We start from the raw sequence: 21,086 nt of genomic DNA, 5'->3' as shown, positions 1-21,086 counted from the left end.
AGATCTTTCAGCAAAGATTGGGACCTTGAAATTATTTTATAGTACAAAGGGAAGCCTTTGAGATTTTAAGTAGGGGAGTGACAAATCTTATTTATCTTTTTAAAAACCACTGGCTGCTGTGTAAAGACTAGACTAGGAAAGAGTGGAAGCAGGGAGATCAGTTAGAAAGTTCTTAAAATAGTCAAGCTCAAAGATGATGGTGCCGTGGACTGGGGTAGTAATTGCAGAAATGGGGAAAGTGGATATTTAGGGTATATTTTGGAGGTATAGTTGATAAGACTTGCCAATCAATTGGATGTGGATAGAGGCAAAAGACAGCAATCAAAAACAAGTACCATTTGCCAAGATGGGGAGTTCTGTTTTATCAAGAGTTCTATTTTGGTCATACTCAGCTTTGATATCCTTTAGACACTTGTATGGAGCAGCCAAGCAATTAGATACATGAGTCTAGAATTCTAGAGAGAGGACTGATGTAGAGAAATAAAGGTGTGAGCTGTTGATTTATGGACAGTGTTAAAAGTCATAGAACTGGCTGAGATAACCCAGGGAGGAAGTACAGATAAAGAGAAGAGGATGGAAAAAGGACAGTGCCCCTGGGCACACCAGTGTATTGAGGGTGGGTTGAGTCAGGAGAGCCCGAAAAGAAGAGAAGCACTAAGTGAGGTGGGAGGAAATCAAGATTATGATACCAACCATAAAAGCTAAGAAAAATTCTTTCAGGAAGAATGGAGTGAGCAGTTGTGCCTAATGCTGCTGTTAAATGGAGGATGATAAGCCCTGAGGTGCTCATTGGATTTCGCTACATAAATGTAACTGGTAACCTTGATAAGAGCAGCCTCAAGTTACATGTTGGGTTTAAAGCTTAGTTAGAGTGTGTTGAAAAGGGAATGTAAAGAAAGGAGGCAGATAGTCAACACAGACAACACAGAATTTTGTTGTGAAGAGGATGGAAATGGGATGGTAGCTGAGGGAGCACACAGTCTAGGGAAAGTGGTTTATAGCTGAGAGGTACTAGAGTGTGTGTATGTCCTAAAAGAGATGGTTCAGAAGAGAGGAGATAATTATAGAACTGATGCATTCAACAAAGCAGAAAGGGTGTGAGATTCCCAAGCACGATTTGGGGGTTTGCCTTTGACAGGAGCATGTGTGGTTCATCCTTCATACCAAGAAGGAAGGTGGAGACTCTGGTAGATTTGGTATTGAGGAGATGAGAGAATACCTGTCTGATTCCTTCTGTTTTCTCCATGAAGTATGAGGTAGGGTTAGCAACTGTTGAGGGGCTGTGAGGTGAAGGGATTGGTTTGAGGAGAGGGGAAAAGGTATGAAATAGGCCTTTGGCAAGCAAGAAGGCAAACATTCAGGATTGCTAGGGTTTATTGAATGCCCATTTAAGATGTGTCCATTTAAGCAGCTGCTGAGTTGTGTGGGTTGGAAGGGTTACTCCTTCCAGCCTCAATGTGTCATGGCAGTGACCCTTGCCCTGTAATAGAGGGACCTTGAGGGACAAAGGAGTGCATTGGCCAAAGATGACAGTGGCCTGAGTAGCTTCATGAGCACCAGAGGGCCCTGCCTCACCCACTCTGCTAAAAAGCTTAGATGGGGTCATCAAGCGGACAAAGAGACTTGTGCATGAGAGAGCATGTCAGAAAGGAGGAAGGGATGTAGGGCTAACAGAAAAGGATACAAAGTAGTTTCCTTGGAAAAGCTTCCCTGCTAATACTCCTTCCTGCCTCTCTGGGCTGAAGGTTACCCAACTCCCTTATTAACCCTTTCTGTTGAGTCGCCTACTTCTCCATTCCAGAGCTCTCGGATGGCCTCAGATTGACGCCTTGGGAAGTGCCTGTGTGGGGTGTCTGGTCCAGTCTCCCAGGCATACCTGCAGCCAAGTTAAGCCCATGTATGTGCAGCAAAACAGTGGTCTGAGCCATCTCCTAGGTGGGGGTTCTGACTCCTGAGCCAGCATGTGACATGGAAAGGATTCTTGATTACTTCCAGATAATGGGAAAACCAGAATCATACATTATCAGGACCAGCTAACAGACCAGACCAGCCCACTGCTCCTATATATAAGAGGAAACTAGGACTCAAAGAGGGAAAGGAACTTACCCAAGGTCATTAACACAGGATAGGAAGCTGAATCTGGCTCCCAGCTCAGTTTTTCATGCCACCCTTCACAACCAAGAAAATGTAGCCTTTGGTCAACTGGAAGATGACCTGGCCAAACTGTGTTCCCTGCCATAGGGGGAAGAGGTGGTACCAGAGACGCCATGTGAAATCCTCTACCAGGGCATGCTGTACAGCCTCCCTCAGTACATGGTAAGAAAGCCAGGCCGGAGATGCTCGTCTCTGCTCAGAGGAACAGACAGTTGAGAGCCATTACGAGCTGAGCTGTCCATCATTTGGGTTGTTTCCTGAGCATCTGCCCCTCAGGCAAGGCATTCTCTAACACATTAGATTTCCTCGGGGCTCATCTGAGAGGAAGGAGGACTTGGCTGTACTCCCAAGTCCTTCAGGAGAGTTGGAGAAAAAGGTGGGGTCTGTGCAGGATGCTTGGGGTCCCTCCTTCTAAGTAAGTACCCTGCCAGGGTCTGACATGCCCTAGTAACCTCAGGCTGAAAATGGTGAGGCTGATAACAAGAGGAAGGAAAGGGAGGGGGAGTAAGATGTTGCTTGTATATCCCACTTGATTTCCAGGCATTGCACCTCTCAGTCTGCTCCTTCCATCCTTCTCTTTGGAAAGAACAGTCCTGAAGCAGAACAGCCTGTAACCTCCTTCTGGCTCATTAGCCTCACAGATGGGCCAGGACTGGGCATGTGTATGCCCTTCTTAAAGCTGGGCTGATTTGGTCATTGAGAGTTGAACTTAGAGGAAGGCTTTAAAACACTTCTTATAGGGCTGTTGGGGTATGGAAGAATAGCCTTATTGAATGCAATGGACAGGAATGGATTTTCTCATTTTTTTCTTCCCAGATTGCTTTGCTTAAGATTCTGCTGGCTGCAGCCCCCACCTCCAAGGCCAAGACAGACTCTATCAATATCCTGGCAGATGTCCTGCCTGAGGAGATGCCGTGAGTGCTTCAACTGAGGCAGCTGCTGAATACTAGCCCTTCCATCTGCAGGGTCTCTCTAGTCCTCACCCTGCCTTGTTAACACTGACAGGACTGTCTCTGGAGAGACAGTCCCCTTCCCAGTAGTCCCCTTCTACTATAGTGCTCTCTGCTGTGCTCTTTTTAGCTCAGAATGGAGGGTCTGGAGGGAAACATCAATGCCAGGACTGGTTGCACATTATGTGTGGACATTGCCAAGGGATGAACTTGCCAAAGGAGAGAGAGAAACAAAGATCAGATAAGCTTTTCTCTAGACAGGCTCATAAGTGAGCACTCTGGAGATCTCCCTAGCACAGGACTTCGGTTTCCCCACTTTGGGCTCTCTAGTGTATATTGTATTGACACAAATGCTTGGTTTCTCGTGGGCCTCTAAGGCCACCCTCTGCAATGACTCTTACTCTCTCTATTGTAGCATCACTGTTCTCCAGAGCATGAAATTGGGCATCGATGTGAACAGGCACAAGGAGATCATTGTAAAGAGTATCTCTGCCCTTCTCCTGCTACTCCTTAAACACTTCAGACTGAACCATATCTACCAGGTGAGCAGCCAGGAGTGCTTCTCCACGGGTCTCAGGTATTGTCCAGGCCCTATCTCCCTAACTAGGGACACAAGGGCCTTTGTAGTCCAAGTGAGCATCTTTCAGCCTTTTCTTTGTCTGACTCAGGGAATCCATATACCTGTGCACAACCTTGGGCTTGCAGAATGGGATGGGATGTGGGGAACTCTTAGAAAGGTAGAGACGTCTGTCCATTATCTGACGGTTATGGATAGGAGTCCTTAACTTCTTGGAAATATGCCCAGCTAGCTTTGAAGTAAAAGGAGACACCATTCAAGCATTCTACAAAACAGGAGTAAAATAAGTTGAGCACACTTTTCTGTGAAGCAATTTTTAACATTTGAGGTGTTATTTTGAATAAGGCACAGTTCTGGCTCCTAAGGGCTTTGAAGTCTTATAAAGGATATGGATATATAAATAGCCAATTATGGGGTGATAAGTGCTCTGATAAAGATAAGCATTGGCTACTCTAGAAACACCTTCCCACCTGATATGGAGAAGTGACTTCTAACATGAGTCCTAAAAAAACAGATGTTAACCAGGACATGGGAGCTGCCAGAGAAAAAGGACAGGAAACATTTCAACAGAAAAGCTAATTTATGAAAGTCCAGAGGGTAGAGAGCAAAGTATCTTTGGAAATGATCAAATGTTGCTGTAGTTATGCCTGGAGCGGGGAAGCTGGGGAGGTCTGGTGATGCAGGAAGCTGGAGAGGACAGAGCAGGTCATGGTACATATTATTGCACACAATTATTGGGTAACTATAACATGCCAACACCATTAAATTCACATGGATCTCAATATAATTCTCACAGCCCTATGAGGTAGGACTTACAGATGCAGAAACTAGGGCAAAGAAAGGTTAAGAACCTGTTTCCCCTGAAGTTACTCTTCTCCACGCTAAGGAGTTGGATGTGGTATGGTGGGCACTGCAAAGGTACAGGGGGAGAGGAGGGTGGTGAATGGAAAATGAGACCATGGGAGGGGAGGGAGGCTTCTCATTCCTGCACAGAGGCTCTGCCCCATGTTCTTCCTGAGAAGTCAGAGCCAAGCTTGCTGACAGAAGAGCAGGTCCTCAGAGTGCAGCAAGGGCCCTGCAGGGCCTGTGTCCGTGGCAGACCTAACTAAACAACCAGAGTATTTCCCCTCTTGAGTACATTCAAAGACATCTTTGGGTGTGTTGGGGTATCCCAGGTGCTCATGCTTCTGCCAGTGTTTGCTGAGCAGCAGCAGGACTGGGAGGAGTAGGGGGTAAGAGATAGTGTTCCCAATAAAAAGCACAGAGAACTGTGGATGTGCATTTCTGTCTGCTTCTCTTGGTGAGCAGTAAACAGGCAGAAAGACAGGTGGCTTGTTGGGCCTTGCCAGTGTGTGTCATTATCAGTATATCCTGACGAGACTATAGATTCATCTCAAACTGGGTAATAGGGATGTATTGGCTCATCCATCTGGGGCTTTGGAAAATACCCTAGGTCAGTTGCCAGGGAGAAAATATTTGAGCAGAAGAGAGAAATGGGCAGCACAAACTGACTCCCCCCCCCCAACCACATACCCAGAGTCAGAAGGCAGCTTAATTTGCTGCCATAGCTACTTCTTAGTGATCAGGAAGAGCTAAGGGATTTAAAACATCATACTTTCCTGCTTTTTCAACCCAGTTTCTGCACTGTCCCAGAGGACTAGGTTCTGGATCTGGAGACAGATTGTGTCAGGTATTTCTCAGTGTATCATGGGTAAAATCCAGGTGATACAACTGCATGACACCAAGTCTTTCTGGAACAAAACCCATGCAGATTCAAGAGAGTGAAATGAAGCCCCTATGTTCTGGTGTTTAGCCCATCAAAGAGATCTTGAATTTATTCTCAGTGTAATATCTGTTCACTGAAGGGCTCTTATCAATCTATTCATTAAAATTCTGATACTCTAAGTATGGGGGCTAATACAGTGAATCAGATAGACTCCCACTGAATGCTGCAGTGGCTCACTTGGTTATTGTGCGCCCTCCCCACCCTGCCGGAGTGGAGCAGCAGCTGCTGGGAGTAGGCTGCACCTGTTCTGCTGTATAGGTCTCAGTTGAAACACTGTGAGCCAGAGGTTTGGTATGGAAGACAGTTCCCTCAGGGAGCCTTCCTTTCCTGTTGAGCTTAGGAAAAATCTCACAGTAATTCTTTCTATTTATCTGGAATAGGATTTTCTTTCTGGCTTGTTTGTGTTTTGTGTTTTTGGTCAGTGCTTGAAACATACACACGGCAGATTGTCCTCCTCCTTGCGGAATGGGCTGGCTGAAGATAATTCTCCCCACTTCCAGATAGAAAGAATGATAATACAAGTGGACAGTGAATATTCTTAGGAGTAGATATTAGATCTGTACTTGTTTCTCTTTTTTTCACACATACCTTCTTCCCCAAATGAGCAGCCTTTTCTGCTTTGATCTTTCAATTCAGTTTGAATATGTATCACAACATTTGGTATTTGCCAACTGCATTCCTTTGATCCTGAAGTTCTTCAATCAAAATATCTTGTCCTACATCACTTCCAAAAACAGGTATGGACTCCAGACAGGTTTATTTCAAAGACCTATTTTGGGATGGGTTGAGAAAGTTACATTGTCCCTGAGCCTTTCAGTTCTCCTGGTGTCCCTGGTCCCTTCTATCTTAGAGCTGTCAATGTTAAATTTAATTTCCTTGAAGTATCGCTGAGGGTTGTATGGTTTGGCCTCTTCACAGAGGTATTTGTATTTTAATAGTTATGAAAACTAAAAATGTCATGCCTCAAAGAAATGAAACTGCAACAATGAAATTTCAGCCCTATGGCAGAAGGATCTATAAGGTGATTTTTTGTGAAACAGCCTGTTTGGCCAACCCTGATCTTAGTATAAATCATAAATTGAATTAATTACACTACATTATAAACTGTAAAGGGCTATACAGAATTTGTAACTGAAGGTAAATAATAGACCTTTAGATCAATTTGTTGTTTTAAAAAATATGGTATTTTCACATCCTTTAGGATGTGATGCTAAGAGATTTTATACAAATTTTATTCTCACTTCACTAATTAGGGAACAAATGCAGAGGTTAATTGACTTGCTCAAGGTTAACATTCTAGTGAGTTCCCTTAAGTAAGCAGCGGAGGTAGAATCAAAACATAAATTAAAACAATTTTCCCTTTCAGCCAATTGGGGACTTGGGTTACAGAATAGGTACTTTTTTCTTACTTTGCTGCTTCTACAAGAACTGGAAGCATGTTAACCTGAGTTCACCATGGAGTTTAGTGCTTTACCAGAGACCAGGTCTGAAGTAGAAGCAAGAAGGCTGCTCTGATTACTGGGTGACTGGAGAGGGGCTAGGAGTCAATGCCTCACCAGTCTGTCAGTACTGCCTGAAATTCCACCACAGAAAGGCAGCCTACTTATATGTAGTTTAAAATACACATACACACATGGAACCTGAAGTCATGAGGCCTGGATTCCTGACCTGCCTGCCCCCTGCCATTTTCTAGCTGTGTAATCTCAAGTAAGACCCATTGTTTCACTGAGCCACAGTATTTTCACCTCTGAAATAAGACTATTACCTCCTTTGACTATATCGTAGAGCTCTTATAAACATTAGTTAAGGTAAACGTACACAGAATACTTTAAAGACTTTTCCCATTTGGGGGAAGTGAAGGATGTTTTTTTTCCTAACTACAGAGACCTGTGCACTGACTCCCTTAAAAAATAGCACTTAAGACATACTAGTTGGGTTCCCAGGGAAAATGGAAGTATAGGTCAGGCTGGGTAAAGGCTACAACTTCATAAAGGCACTTTTGTGTATCAGTCAACCTTCTTAGTTATAAGTAACTGAAACCAGCTGGTCCTGCGTCATGCAGGATGGGGAATATCATCTTGAGGAACTGAGACCAGGGATGCAACTCAATGTCTCAGGGTTGGTGTGTAGTGTAGGGAGCCCAAGAATCCCTCACCCCCATCTATGGACGCCAAGCCTCTCTACCTCCACTCCTGTGTCTTCTTTCACTGACAAATAGTTCTGTCTGCTTCCTAGGCTGTTTGGTGAAATATGCCCGCATGAACCAAACACGTCCCAGTGCCACTTCACAGATTGCATTGGCTCTCAGTCCCTGCTCCACAGTCCCAGGGTTAGAGGTCCACCCCTGGATTAATAAACTGTGGCTGGGGGCGTAGGGGACAAAAACTGCATGCCCCCCTGCACCCATGGGTCTTCAAGGGGAGGGGCAGACAATCCAATAGGTGTCCACAGGGTTTGATTTGTAATTGGAAGAGTAGTAGTACCACACTACACTGCTTGCTAAGGTTGGCCTGAAAAAGATGACTCTTCTTGGGCATCACCTATAAGCCTTATTATTGCATGATCCCTGAAAACTTGGAGCACCCACAGCTCATTACTGAACATTTTTCCTTATGGCCTTTACAATCTAAATATTCTAGGAACTTGTAACTTTATGTTATGCCCCTAGGCTAAAATTCAGTTCACTGAGATTGGAACAAGTACATCTTTGATTTCCAATCCCCATTTTCTGGTCGCCAGCACCTACGTTGCCATGGGGCTTTGTCAGTGGGAGGTGGGTAGGTAAGTGGATAAGTCAGCAAAAATGTTTATTCTAATGAAGCAGTACAGAACTGGCAACACTCAGAGAATGAGTGTTTAAAGCCGTGTGTAACCTGTGTGCATTTGTTTCTGCAACCGAGTGAATTAAGATGATGAGCAACGTTATAGGTAGATCCATTGCCCTCACCTCTCCTACCCTGGTTCCCCTAGGTTATCTTTGTGGGTTTCTTGGACAGAGGTGAACACTTTTAGCCAAATAAGTGGTTGTCTTTTGCTTGCGTAGAAGCTTTGACTTTTGAAATGTAGAGATAGGTCCAAGGAACCCCATACTCCTATTCATAGTCCCTCCTTTGCCAGCATCTTATGTCCATCTCCAACTGTGCTAGTTCAGATAGATTGGCGTTTAAAACCTCATGGAATGTCAGAACCAGAAGAAGCAATAGAGATTAATTTAAATTCTGCACTGTACCAATGAAGAAGGGAGAAGAGGAAAGAAAGAGAATTGTTATTTTGAGTGCTTTGTCCGTGTCATCACATGGTGCCTTATTCCCCTACTGACTCCTGACTGTTTTCCTGGGATCAGCACAGAGCCCCCAGCTCCTTTGCAGTCCCCCACTGTAGCTTTGGGGGCAGGTGCTATTACCTCTCTTGAGCTACTAGATTGGTCCTGCTGCAAGAAGCTGTCTCAAGCTTCCTTCAGGAGTGGCTTCTGTGATTATTCCCCAGAGCTCCTGGCTTTCAGAAACACCTGTAAGAGACATGGGAGAGGTCTTCGCTTCATCCTCACATCCACAGATTATTATTAAATGGGATAAGTTTGGGCAGCATTTCTGGGAGTACATTATATTCACTCCTATACACAAGCATATACTTAATGCAGAAACAAATGCACACAGGTTACACACGGCTTTAAAGACAGAAGGAGAAAGGTGGCTGTACAGAGGCTCTCCTGCCCTTTTTGCATCTGCCAGATGGGGGCCGGCTGGAAAGAACTGTTGGCTCCCTTCATGACTGAGGCGAGAAGACCAGAGCTGGAGTTGCCTTGTACCAGAACTTTCAGTTTCAGCTGAGGTCCCTTTAAGCAATTTGGGAAATACATGGGGCCTGCTGGGGAGAAAGAACTCATGCCCTTTCAGATACAGTTGGGAAATACATGGAGGGGTCTGCTGGAGAGAAAGAACTCATGCCCTTTCAGATAAAGCTGTTTCCTGCCATTACCATTTACCTAAAGCCTGTCCTTATCTCTGCATCTGGCAGCATCTCAGTCCTGGATTACCCTTGCTGTACCATCCAGGATTTGCCGGAGCTTACTACAGAGAGTCTGGTAAGCAGATTGGGATTTGGTAGCCTTTGAAATTGCCGGGTGGCAGAGGCTGGTATTTGCTCTTCCATTTCTTCTGCATCCCTATATTGGCTAGAGTGCCGATACAGTAGGGGTCTAGAGCTGTTGACCCAGTTGAGAAAGATTTGGAAAAGCTGAGCATAGCATTTTCCAGAGAAGAAAAAAAGGGTCAGTGGAAAATATTAAGGAGGAGAGGAAATTCAGAAAGCTAATGGAACTGAAACTGAATGTGAACATCTGTGCTAAATGGCAGGAGAGGTGCTTCTGGTCGAGTCCAATTATCTGTCTTCTTTCTGCTGTGCTACAGGCTATTCACTTTTCATTTTCATATAGGTTATAAAACCCAGGAGTGTATACTTCAGAAAATAACTTGCCTAGATTATTGCTCTGAGGCAAAAGTCAGTAATAGCCACAGAAGATGACCCAGAAAGTTCCTCATCCTGGAAACAGCCCTAGGCAAATCAGAAAAGGCCCTCAGAGTTATTCTGAAACTGACTGATCAGTAGCATAATGAAGATCAAGTGTCTACCTCATCATGTATTACCATAGCTCCTTAGATAGACCTCCGTCCATACCCTCATCCTGTTGCATTGCAGTTTATCTATATCTGTTTTCCTGTTGAACTAAAAACTACCTGAAGGAAGAGATGGTATCATTTTCATTTCTGTGTCCCTGGAGTCTAGCATTATGTTTGGTACAGGGAAGGAGCTCAATAAACACTGAATGGTTGGATGATGGCACCCATGTGTGCTACAGCCCTTTGTGTCCAACTTTAATACCTGTAAAGTGTTGGATCAGAAAAGTACATTATTCAAAAACAGAATGATACTGTCTGGTACAGGTTATATAGAACCATAGCATTCTTGACTGGTGGAGGCCTGAGACCATTTTGTCCAACCCCCTATTTCAAAGATGAGAAACCTGAGGGCCCAGTGGATGAAGTGACTTGTCCATTTCCCCTAGATGATAGATCCTGAATTAGAGAAAGACCCAAATCCTCAGACACCAAGTCTAGCACCCTATTTAGCACCAGGACAGATTCCCTGCCTTACTTAGATGTAGTCTCAGCAGCCAAAGAAGCTGGGAGCCTCTTACTCCTGCAGAGAGAGGCAGTAAGTTGTTTAACCCTGTTTATGTACATGATGTTATTCAGTCTTTAAAACAACTGTATGAGGTTGGTATCAGTGTTTTATAGATGGAGAAGTTAATGGCCAAAACCTTGCAGTTGCAAATAGCAGAGCCAGGGTGGAGACATGGATTCCTGCCATTCAGAGTTGGGATAAGGACTGTACTTTCTCACAGAAATATTGGTATATACAGCACTAAAATTCTATTATTAGTAGGACATTTCAAGGCATAAAGTCAGCTTGAATGGCCTGAATCTATTTCTTGACACAATGTGTTCTCTTGTATCAATCCTATGTGTAGGAATTGATGGGAATTATACTTTTATTTCTCTTCTGACTGAACTTTTGGGATATGAGAGTTAAATTATTGAAATAATTGTTATGCCTCTGAGAAGACTTTATTTTTACCCAAAAATGGGTGAAAGTGTCTATTAATAAAAACAATTCATGCTAGGTTTTCTGTGAAGCAACAGTGGCACCTAGTGGTTCCATATATAGTGGTAACTATAGTCTTTTTGTTCTGTTTTGTTTTTGCTTGAACTTACGATGTAAGTACCAGATCTAACTACCGTTGACCCTTGAACAACACAGGCTTGAACTGTGCAGGTCCAATTATATGTGGATTTTTTTCAATAAATATATTGGAAAAATTTGGAGGGACTTACAATTTGAAAAAGCATCTTTTTTCTAGATTATTGTAAGAATGCAGTATATAACACATAACATAGAAAATATGTGTTAATCAACTCTTCATGTTATCAATAAGGATTCTGGTCAACAGTAGGCTATTAGTAGTTAAGTTTCTGGGAGTCAAAATTATGCAGGTTTTCAACTGTGCAGGAGTCAGCACCCTTATTTCCCACATATTCAAGTCATCACCTGTCATCCACACACCAATCAACTATAGTTTGCAAAAGCTCCTCAAATGATTTTGAAATTTTCTTTTCTCCTTCCTCCATACCCCATCATTCTACTTGAGGATCATAATTCTCTTTTATGATGTCTGGATCTAGGTCCTTGGTGTGGCAGTAACTTAATTGTCAGAAATCCATATCATAAGGAAATTACTGTGGGAAGAGATGATAATGATGTTGGGGGAAAAAAAACCTAAGCTAAAAATATGACTTCGTTTTTAGTTATGTGAACCATAATAAGGAAATGAATCAAAAGAATCATATACCAAGAAATGGCTACTATTGTGAATTTTCAATCAGTAAATACTAAAACCTAGCAAATGTTTTTGCAAATAGGTTCAAATAAATAAAGGACTGACATGGCATGGAAAACCTGAAGCTCAGAACAAAGAAATAGAAGTTTATAGAGAAGGCAGACAGACCTGGCTTTGACACTACAGTGAGCAAGTTTCCTGTAGGCTGTAGGAATTTCATCTATAAAAGGAGAGATTGGACCACTAGGTGAACAACAGCTCTCCCAGGACTATAAAATTCTCCTAGTTTCTTAAAACAGCCAAGTTAATAATTTTGATTTCTCACTTATGAACTTGTTTTCAATCTGAAAGTAATAATCATCACTAGGGGCTTCAGTATGTTATTCAGAAGATTTGAAATGTATTATATTTAACACTTAGCAGCACTTCTTTAAAGGCTTGATATGACAAAACTTTAAAGCTCTTTAAAGGCTCATAGACTGACCAAACCCAATCAGATGCTCCCCTTTAAAGCAGGAAACCTCACTACTTTTCTGTTGTTTTTCCTGGAAACTGTTCTCTAGTGCTTGTTTGAAGAATTATAATAGGACATAAGAAAGAGCTTCTCTACCATTAGGTCTTCAAGAAACTGAGAAAGCAGGGAATCAAACCAAATTTTCTCTCAGGAATCATCTGCTGTGTCTAGGGTTCCAGAAGTGCAACCAGAAGATGAACAAGAAATAAAGATGTTAGAATTCAGTGAGCACTGGAGATGGAGGGGTCAAGCCCTGGTTGGGTGCTTATCAAGTGACCTTGGGAAAATCTCTTCCCCCTCCGGGCCTCAGATTTTACTTCTGTGGGTGACAGAATTGGAGCAAATCGCTAAGTCTCTTCTAGTGCTCACATTCTAACCAATCTGATTTCCTCAGTACCAAAGGAAGAAACACTGTTCTTCCTGCAGTCATCTGAGTTAATTATCCACATAATTGGTGTAATCCTCAGTCTTTATTTGGCTTGCTTATTCAGTGGGGCTGTGGATGGATCTCTGAGAACAGAATGCTTGTATTGCCTTAGAGATGATCTGAAAGGGTAGGATGTGAACTGAATCTTTAGACCCAAGGTGTATGCAAAAAATATTTGTGGGAATGGAACATGGGCAAATGTTTTATTTTTTAACTTTACCTGATAGAAAGTGAGTAAAAGTCTTGCTTTGGATAGTATAAAGTACCAGGAACAAGAGAATGTGGCCAAGTGCTGCTGTCCACAAAACATCTCCCCAGAGAAGTTTACATATTACTTATATGCTGGGTACTGCCAAGAGAAAGAGAGAAAGAAGGTGACCTGCCTTAAACATAAAAAGAAAAAAAAAAACCTCAGATGGGGAAATCTGAAAAGGCATCCATGGACCCAAAGGCCTGCTGGGAAGTGATTGTCTTTTGGGTCAGAACAAGGCAGAGGGCTTGAGCAAGGCTCCATGTAGTGCCTCTTGCTTCAAGCAGAGGAGACAACAAGTCTGGGCTCATCTATCCTAAGAGCCACTAACCAGCTATGTGCTTCCAGTGTCTGCTCCAGGCAGCATCTGGTGACACAAGAAGTGGGGCTAGTTATAGTAGTCAGGCATGCATTATCAGAAAGAAAGGAGAGCTAGGCCCTGGGCAGGTCAGACTATCTTCAGGAGAGAACGGGGTCATCTTTGCTGGAACTCTTGAGATTGAGCTCTCAGGGAAAGGCAGCCACAGTTGGCTTTTTTGCTTTTGAACCAACTGGAGAAAGTTGAAGTAAATCACAGATTAAGGAATGATCAGAGCTAAAAGGATCTTAAACATTATCTAGTTCAGCATCTTACAGGGAATGGGGAAATGACTTGTCTAAGATCACACAGCCAAGAGTCATAACCATAGTCCAGGTGACCTAGTGCCTACCCCAGTGCATCTTCTACAAGGCTGTGCCTCTACTCCCATATTATTTTTTGATGTGCTAAGGAAGCTAAGGCAGCTTTTTTTATTGCTGCTACCACATTAGAAGTAAGGATAAAAGAATCTGTACCATATATGTTTGTTGTTTCCCGTGGTTTTAAAAAAAATAAACATTCAAAAGTCTGTCTCCTCTGTTAGCCACACAAGATGTAATGTCTATAGAATGCAATCTGTTTTGGGCAAGCCAGAGTAGCTGATGCACTAAAATGGAAGTTTCCCTGAGAAAGAAACAAATGGTTCTCCTGGGACCAGTTCTAAACACAATATCGAACATTTACTAAAGAAGAGAACATTATTTCTAAATAATACTTCCAAAAAGTTTCCTTGGAACTTTTTGATCCTAAGTCTTATTTATTTCTTAGGATAGCTTAATACAGTACTCTCAACAATCTTGGACATTCATTCAACATTGGATGTGTACCTGTCTTGCTTGCTTCAAATAATTTTGGGAGAAGAGAGGGTAATTTTCCATTCATCAGACAGCAGCTCACTTCAACACATCTACTCCTATCACTCTCCTATCACATTGTTGACATGAGGAATCTCCAAGATGTCGGTTTGCCGACCATGTGTGCTCATGGATTTATATAGCTTTTGGCACTAGTATATATTTATAGCCTCCAAAATCCATAAGGACTCTTATTTTTGTCCCCAGAAAATGTTTCTGTGAGTAGATACCTATTTCTAATCTGACATCCATCTGTTATCTCTAGTTGGGTGCTCATAAGATATCAAGAAACATATAAGAGAAACACCTGGTTAGAATTAACCATCTGCCATTTTTCTTCCATGCTGGAGAATAAAGCAATTTACTGCAATATGGTTTGATAAAGGAGGGTAGGGGTTGATTTTAAAAAGTTCAACAATAATGAATATCAGATCCATCCAACATAGTTTGACATCTACCAGAATAACTCCTAGTAGTTACAGACATAGCTTATGTAAGACCAAAGTATATAAGGGTAAAATTCTATCATCTCTTTTCTGATCCTAAAGCAGAAAGCTACTCAAAGCTAACTTGAATGAAGTTCCTATGTTCATGTATCATCTTTCTAACCAGTACTTGCTCTGGATACAGAGACTTCCAGGATTGGCAGCTGTGTGTTTACAGATGAAGGATGTTACATGCTTGGAGGCCTCAGTGTGTTAAGGACTGGATGGGGAGGAGGTAGCTCTTCATATGGGAGACCTCGCCTAAACTGACCAACGGTAACTTCCGGGCTTCTGTGGGAATGAAAGCCTTGTAAGGTGTTGAGGTGCTGATGGGCATGCCTTATTACAGGAAGCTGGAGACAACAACCAGTTCTGCTGGAGGAACCTCTTTTCCTGCATCAATCTTCTGAGGCTGCTCAATAAACTGACCAAATGGAAGCATTCCAGAACCATGGTGAGTGGGGCTTCAGATCATGAAAAATCCATCTGACTGGATTTTTTTTATCTTTAGTGAACATTTATGGACTGCCTGCTTTGTGAACTCTATAGACAGACACTGAGTGCTATACAGGATTTATCACCTCCTAATTTTGGGCAATTATTCTGTATGTGATAATTATTCACCAGGTCCATTTCTTTTTAGGGAGCTGAATATGGACCCTCCCTTAGGGCAGCTCTGGTAGGAAAGTTAACATAATCATTTGAATTATAGTCACGCATTCCAAATGATTCAAATCTGAGATTTCATTGCAGCACTGTTTGTAATCATGAAAGATTGGAAATGTGCATTAGATAGGACCAATTGGTTAAATAATTTATAACACAGCATTATAATAGAATATTATATAACCAAGAAAGAGGAGTCAGTTCTATGCTTACATGAAGTAATTTTCATGATATATTGTTAAATAAAAAGCAAGGTATGGAACAAAGTGACAGGATATGTAGTTGCCTATCATTTCTTTCAATAAAAGTAGTATATGTGTACATGGAATTATCTCCAGAAGAAACACAGAAAACTGTTAACAGTGGAAATGTGACGTGAGGCTGACAAATTTTTTTTCATACATTTTGAATATTAGAAACTTTGAATTGTGAAATATAAATGAAGTGGTTCTCTATGTTCTTTTTTTTATTATTAAGGTATCATCGATATACAATCTTATGCACATGAGCAACATTGTGGTTACTACATTTACCCATATTATTAAGTGCCCCCTGACACCCCATTGCAGTCACTGTCCATCAGCGTAGTAAGATGCTATAGAGTCACTACTTGTCTTCTCTGTGCTGTACTGCCTTCCCTGTAACTCCTCATCTATGTGTGCTAATCATAGTATCCCTTAATCCCCTTCTCTCTCTCCCTCCCCACCCACCCTTCCTACCCCTTTTCCCTTTCGTAACCGCTAGTCCCTTCTTGGAGTCTGTGAGTCTGCTGCTGTTTTGTTCCTTCAGTTTTGCTTTGTTGTTATACTCCACAGATGAGTGAAATCATTTGGTACTTGTCTTTCTCCGCCTGGCTTATTTCACTGAGCATAATACCCTCTAGCTCTATCGTGTTGCAAATGGTAGGATTTGTTTTCTTCTTATGACTGAATAGTATTTCTAAGTTCTTGGAGACTAAATTTAAATAGAGCCTGGAACATAGATTCCCAAAAGCTCACAAAGTATTTTGAGGCTAGACAGGTTTGGCTTAATTTGTCTGTGAGTTGGAAATTCCAAGAGGTGTTAGGTCCTTATCTGTCTCTCTTCACTCCCACCCCTCTTTAAATGGAAAGATGCTGGTGGTGTTTAAATCTGCTCCAATCTTAAAGAGGGCTCTCAAGGTCAAACAGGCCATGCTGCAACTTTATGTTCTGAAGCTGCTAAAAATACAGACCAAGTACCTGGGGCGCCAGTGGAGGAAAAGCAACATGAAAACCATGTCAGCCATTTACCAGAAAGTACGTCACCGCATGAATGATGACTGGGCTTATGGGAATGGTGAGTATTTTCAGAGCTCTTGACCTCCAGGAGTTGCCTGGGGTTTAAACAAAAGTAAATAAACATTTATCACTACATTTTTGCTATGAATCATTACATATTTTAGATGAGAAAATATGTGATTATAGGCAGGTGTTGGTATAACAAACTTTAAGACTGCTCAAATTCCAGCATATACCCTATTCTACATAAACTAAGAAAATCCGTTCTATAAACAATTAAATTGAGGAATAATTACCCCCTTCCTTTAAATGACAGGTTTCTCTGAAAGATTTTTTAAATTAAGAAAACTTTTTATTATTACAAAGAAGTTAAAAAATACAAGTAAGCAAACATTTTACTCTACTAGCATATTTATGCCATATTTGTACTACCCACAGATTGCCACTGTTAGTATTTTATTGCATATTCTTCCAGATCCTTTTCTCCACATATACATATATCTCTTATTAAAATGAAAACAAATCGTACATGCTATTTTATAACCTTTTCTTTTCAGTTAACATTACCTCCACCTTCCCATATCAGTGTGTTTCTATTTTATCTAGTAATCAAGTCCATATTCAGAATTCCCCAGTTACCCCAAAATGTTCTTCTTTAAGCTGTTTTTTCTAAGTCATAATCCAGCCCAGCACCACAAATTCCATCTGGTTGTTATACCCTTTTATTTGTTTTGAATCTAGCAGTGTTTTTCTTTTCCCCATAACAAATGACGAAGTGAAGGACTAAGCCAGTTGACCAACAGAATATCCACCTGGATTTGCCTTCTTGCTTCTTTGTGGTGTCATTTACCCTATTCCTCTACACTGGTATTATCTGTAAACTGAAAGTTAGATCTAAAGGTTTGATGAATTCAGTTTAAATCTTTTTGGCTGTAGTATATGCCAGGTAATGTTGGGAATTGTACATTGCCTCATATCAGGAGACATAATATCTGCTTGACCTACGAAGATTAAATAGATTGACTAGAGTTTGGAAGAATTTATTCTGGAGACCTTTTTCATTATATTGACATCATTTGCATAATTATATTTAAGAGTTTATAATAAGATGAGTAATGATTTGTCTTTGCTGGGATTTGTGACCTGCCTGAATGTTAGAGGATGCTGCAGTAAAGAACTCAGAGACCTAAGGGGAGTGTATGATTGGCAGATAACAAGCAGGGATGCAGCTTCTCTGTAAGACATAGAGTACAATTAAATATTTAAATTCTTGTCAATTTTCAAAATATGACAATGTTTTGTCTTATAAATGACATCTCTGCTGTTACTGCCTTCATGAGCCCAAACCCAGACTGCACCTCTGTGTGATAAACCCCTGCGTATGGGACATAAGAAATCAGGGAAATAGGTATCTCTAGACCTGAAATAAGTGCCTAAAAGCGATAAGTGGAAGTAAAGCAGATTATCTGTTTTCTATGTATATAGAAACTTTCACCTCATAATCTTAACATAAGTGACACATAGATTTATCATGTGTTGGAGGAGGTCTCTGGGACTCAGTAAAGTCTTAATAATTGGTCCATTCTGATTCTCCTGTTTTACCTCTTCCCACCTCTTCCCATTCCTCGAGCACTGGTGATTCTGTTCAAATGGGAAATTCCCATCTCCTAGGAGAATTCAATAAAGGGAATTGAGTAGCCATTTTAGAAAGTATAATACATGTAACTAACAAAAAAATGAAATAATGAAAAGGAAATACAATAAAAGCACTCTACTTCCCTCAGTGGCCTCATTTCCTTCTCAGTGGTCATCTTGGTTACCAGTACTAGACTACCTTTTCAAAGATTGTTTCTGAAGATACAAACATATATGTGTATTTTTAAAACTGGAGTGGCAGCATCTTATATACTTACTTTGTACATTGCTCTTTACAGAAAAGGAAATTCTGAGCAGTTCCATTGTTGGTATCCCATAGACTGTGTGTGTGGTAAGAGGAGCAATGTCCTGAGTTGTATACTTTTTTTTCTTCTTCTCTTCCCAACACAGACATCGATGCCAGGCCATGGGACTTCCAAGCAGAAGAATGCACCTTAAGGGCCAACATTGAGGCTTTTAATAGCCGCCGATATGACAGACCCCAGGACTCTGAATTTTCACCTGTGGATAACTGCTTGCAGAGTGTGCTGGGGCAAAGATTGGATCTGCCTGAGGATTTCCACTATTCGTATGAGCTCTGGCTGGAGAGAGAGGTGTTTTCACAGCCCATCTGTTGGGAGGAGCTGCTCCAGAATTACTGACTGAGCTCTTGTCAAAGAGGCATCCTATAGATGGGCATTGGCTCCAATATTTGGTGCTCTGCCTACCCTGCCCATTCAGCCTTTATTGCCAGCTGTAGGAGAGCTTGTCCAAGGGAGAGCTAGTCCAGGCCAAGTACACTGAGTGTAGTTGCAGGCCCATTCTGGGGCCACTGGGCCTGGAGAGAGGGCAAGACTGGAATCCTGGGTTGCATCAAATTGACCGACTTGCTCTGGAGTCAGGTGGGTGCCCAGCTGGCCTTGGAGTCGTTAGATTAGTCTTGGGCAGGCTCTTGTATGAGACTGTTCCCTGCTTTAGTCTTGCCTAGAACCAAGCTAGCCTTTGCTGGCTCCAAGAAGGTGCAGGTCATAAAATAGGAAGAACATATTCTTCTTGCTCACTCTGGATTCCTCAGACTACAAAGTTTGGCAAAACCAACTTAGAAAGTAAGTCTGTTATTTTAAATTTGAAATTTTGTCGCTCACCTTTTTCTAAACTCATTTGTTCTAAGATGATTGTAGAATACCTGCACCTTCTTTGTGAAGGATGTTGATTTACTATTACCTAAATTCTGCATGTTATAGAAAGTTATATTGTGTAAAGTGTTTTTTCTTTATTCTCTAAGAGATCTTATATGTTCAATGTGAAAATTATTTCCTTGTGGAGTGCTCTACCACAGCCAATATGAAGCAATCAGGCCTCCTTTAAGGATGTTTTGTGTTTTTCCAAAACTACTTCAGTCTTAAAATGGCTGAGTACACTGTAGAAAAGTATCCTTTTCATCCAAGGATGAAATGACAAGTTAACTACAGGAGGTTTTATTTATTGGGGCGGCATGTCCATTTGCACTCATGATTGATTTATTTTTTAATTGAATGAACAGCAAGAGCATTTCAGCTTACCATTTTTCTTCTTCTCTTGTGTTGATTAATGATTTTTTTTTCTTTTTTACTGCTAGTGGTTACAAAGTGTCTTGTGGAGATTTGGCAATACTGTTTCTTCCTAAACGTATTGCATATTACCTGGAAATAAAAGGATCGATATACCAACCGCTTTAAACCTCTCTTTTACAGTAGAACCGCATACTTCCCAATGGAAACAAGGTTTTTAGGAAAGTTTCTGATTCAATCAGAGATCATTTTATTTCTCTTCTGTTGTCACAATTATGCCATCTATATTTTCAAGTTTTTTTTACTTTATATGCCTTCCCACCCAACATAGACACTACTGAATCTGTTTTATCATGGCACTAGGGCACTTTACTTGTGCCTGGAGGTCTAGTCAAAATGGCTTATTTACTCTGGACTTTGTCAACCACAGTCTCTCATTTGGAAGTCACAACAGAGTTACTAACAATATCCAAAGGAACTATACCAAAACCCTAGATAAACCTTGAGTTTTACCTCTTTGTGCTTTTGGGTAGCAGGATTTATTTTTATGTAAAGGTCATGAAGAATTTTTTAAAATATGCACATGAATGCTTTGTGCAAAAAATATGCTAAGCTTTAACATTTCATACTTTTTTATGAATCTTCTCTGAAGGAAGATTAATTCTCAGTGCAGAGAAAAAAACTGAGGCTCCAAGGATAAGCGATAAGAGTTTCAAATCACTTTTTTTTTTTCTTGCTGGCTTATTGGGACTAGCATTCAGGTATTAACAGCCAGCTCCATGTGTTAAAGTAACCAGTTTGAATGTCCCCATCTGAGAACACATGTGTGTGGTTAGGCATAAATACAGATTTACCAACCTCTAGTGGTGATTGCTGTTACTACAAAAGAACATTGAATGATAGAGGATTTTTATTTGTGAATATTTCAGTGAAGTTTGTGTTGATTATTGTTTATCTACTGAAGCACTTTAATAAAGAAATTGAACTGGAGTTAGAAATTTTGTCTTTAAGTTCTTAAATACAATAAAATGTTAAAGACAGATATAGAAAGGAAGGCTACAATTAAAGAAGATGAATATATAAAATTTTGTATTAGTCTACCCTGCAAAAATTCTAACTTACAACGGACCTTTATATCTTATTCATGGGTCTGGGTATCAGCTGCATCTCTGGTCAGCTCAGGCTAACTTGCCAGATTTAGCTATATTCCACGTCTTCTTTTGT

General features: G+C 41.2%; 1 protein-coding gene across 4 annotated transcripts in view; it reads left to right on the top strand.

The window, feature by feature from the left end:
- Nucleotides 1-20,852, top strand: part of STRIP2 (striatin interacting protein 2) — a 38,018-nt gene extending 17,166 nt beyond the window's left edge. For 3 of the 4 annotated variants that reach the window (XM_037019458.2, XM_037019457.2, XM_017649612.3), the window contains 8 exons: nt 2,242-2,316; nt 2,971-3,068; nt 3,520-3,646; nt 6,104-6,204; nt 9,485-9,551; nt 15,102-15,206; nt 16,531-16,735; nt 18,724-20,852. In XM_037019458.2, the coding sequence (XP_036875353.2) occupies nt 2,242-2,316; nt 2,971-3,068; nt 3,520-3,646; nt 6,104-6,204; nt 9,485-9,551; nt 15,102-15,206; nt 16,531-16,735; nt 18,724-18,974 (1,029 nt within the window). In that variant the 3' untranslated portion in view covers nt 18,975-20,852. Of the gene's footprint in view, nt 1-2,241; nt 2,317-2,970; nt 3,069-3,519; nt 3,647-6,103; nt 6,205-9,484; nt 9,552-14,897; nt 15,029-15,101; nt 15,210-16,530; nt 16,736-18,723 lie in introns of those variants that run through there. The other variant, XR_012132138.1, reaches the window with a different exon arrangement.
- The last annotated feature ends 234 nt before the right edge of the window (nt 20,853-21,086 follow it).

This window comes from Manis javanica, chromosome 6, assembly GCF_040802235.1.
Source record: "Manis javanica isolate MJ-LG chromosome 6, MJ_LKY, whole genome shotgun sequence".
Classification (NCBI taxonomy): Eukaryota; Metazoa; Chordata; class Mammalia; order Pholidota; family Manidae; genus Manis; species Manis javanica.
Note: the sequence above shows the minus strand (reverse complement) of the source record. Positions and strands in the feature narration are given on the sequence as shown.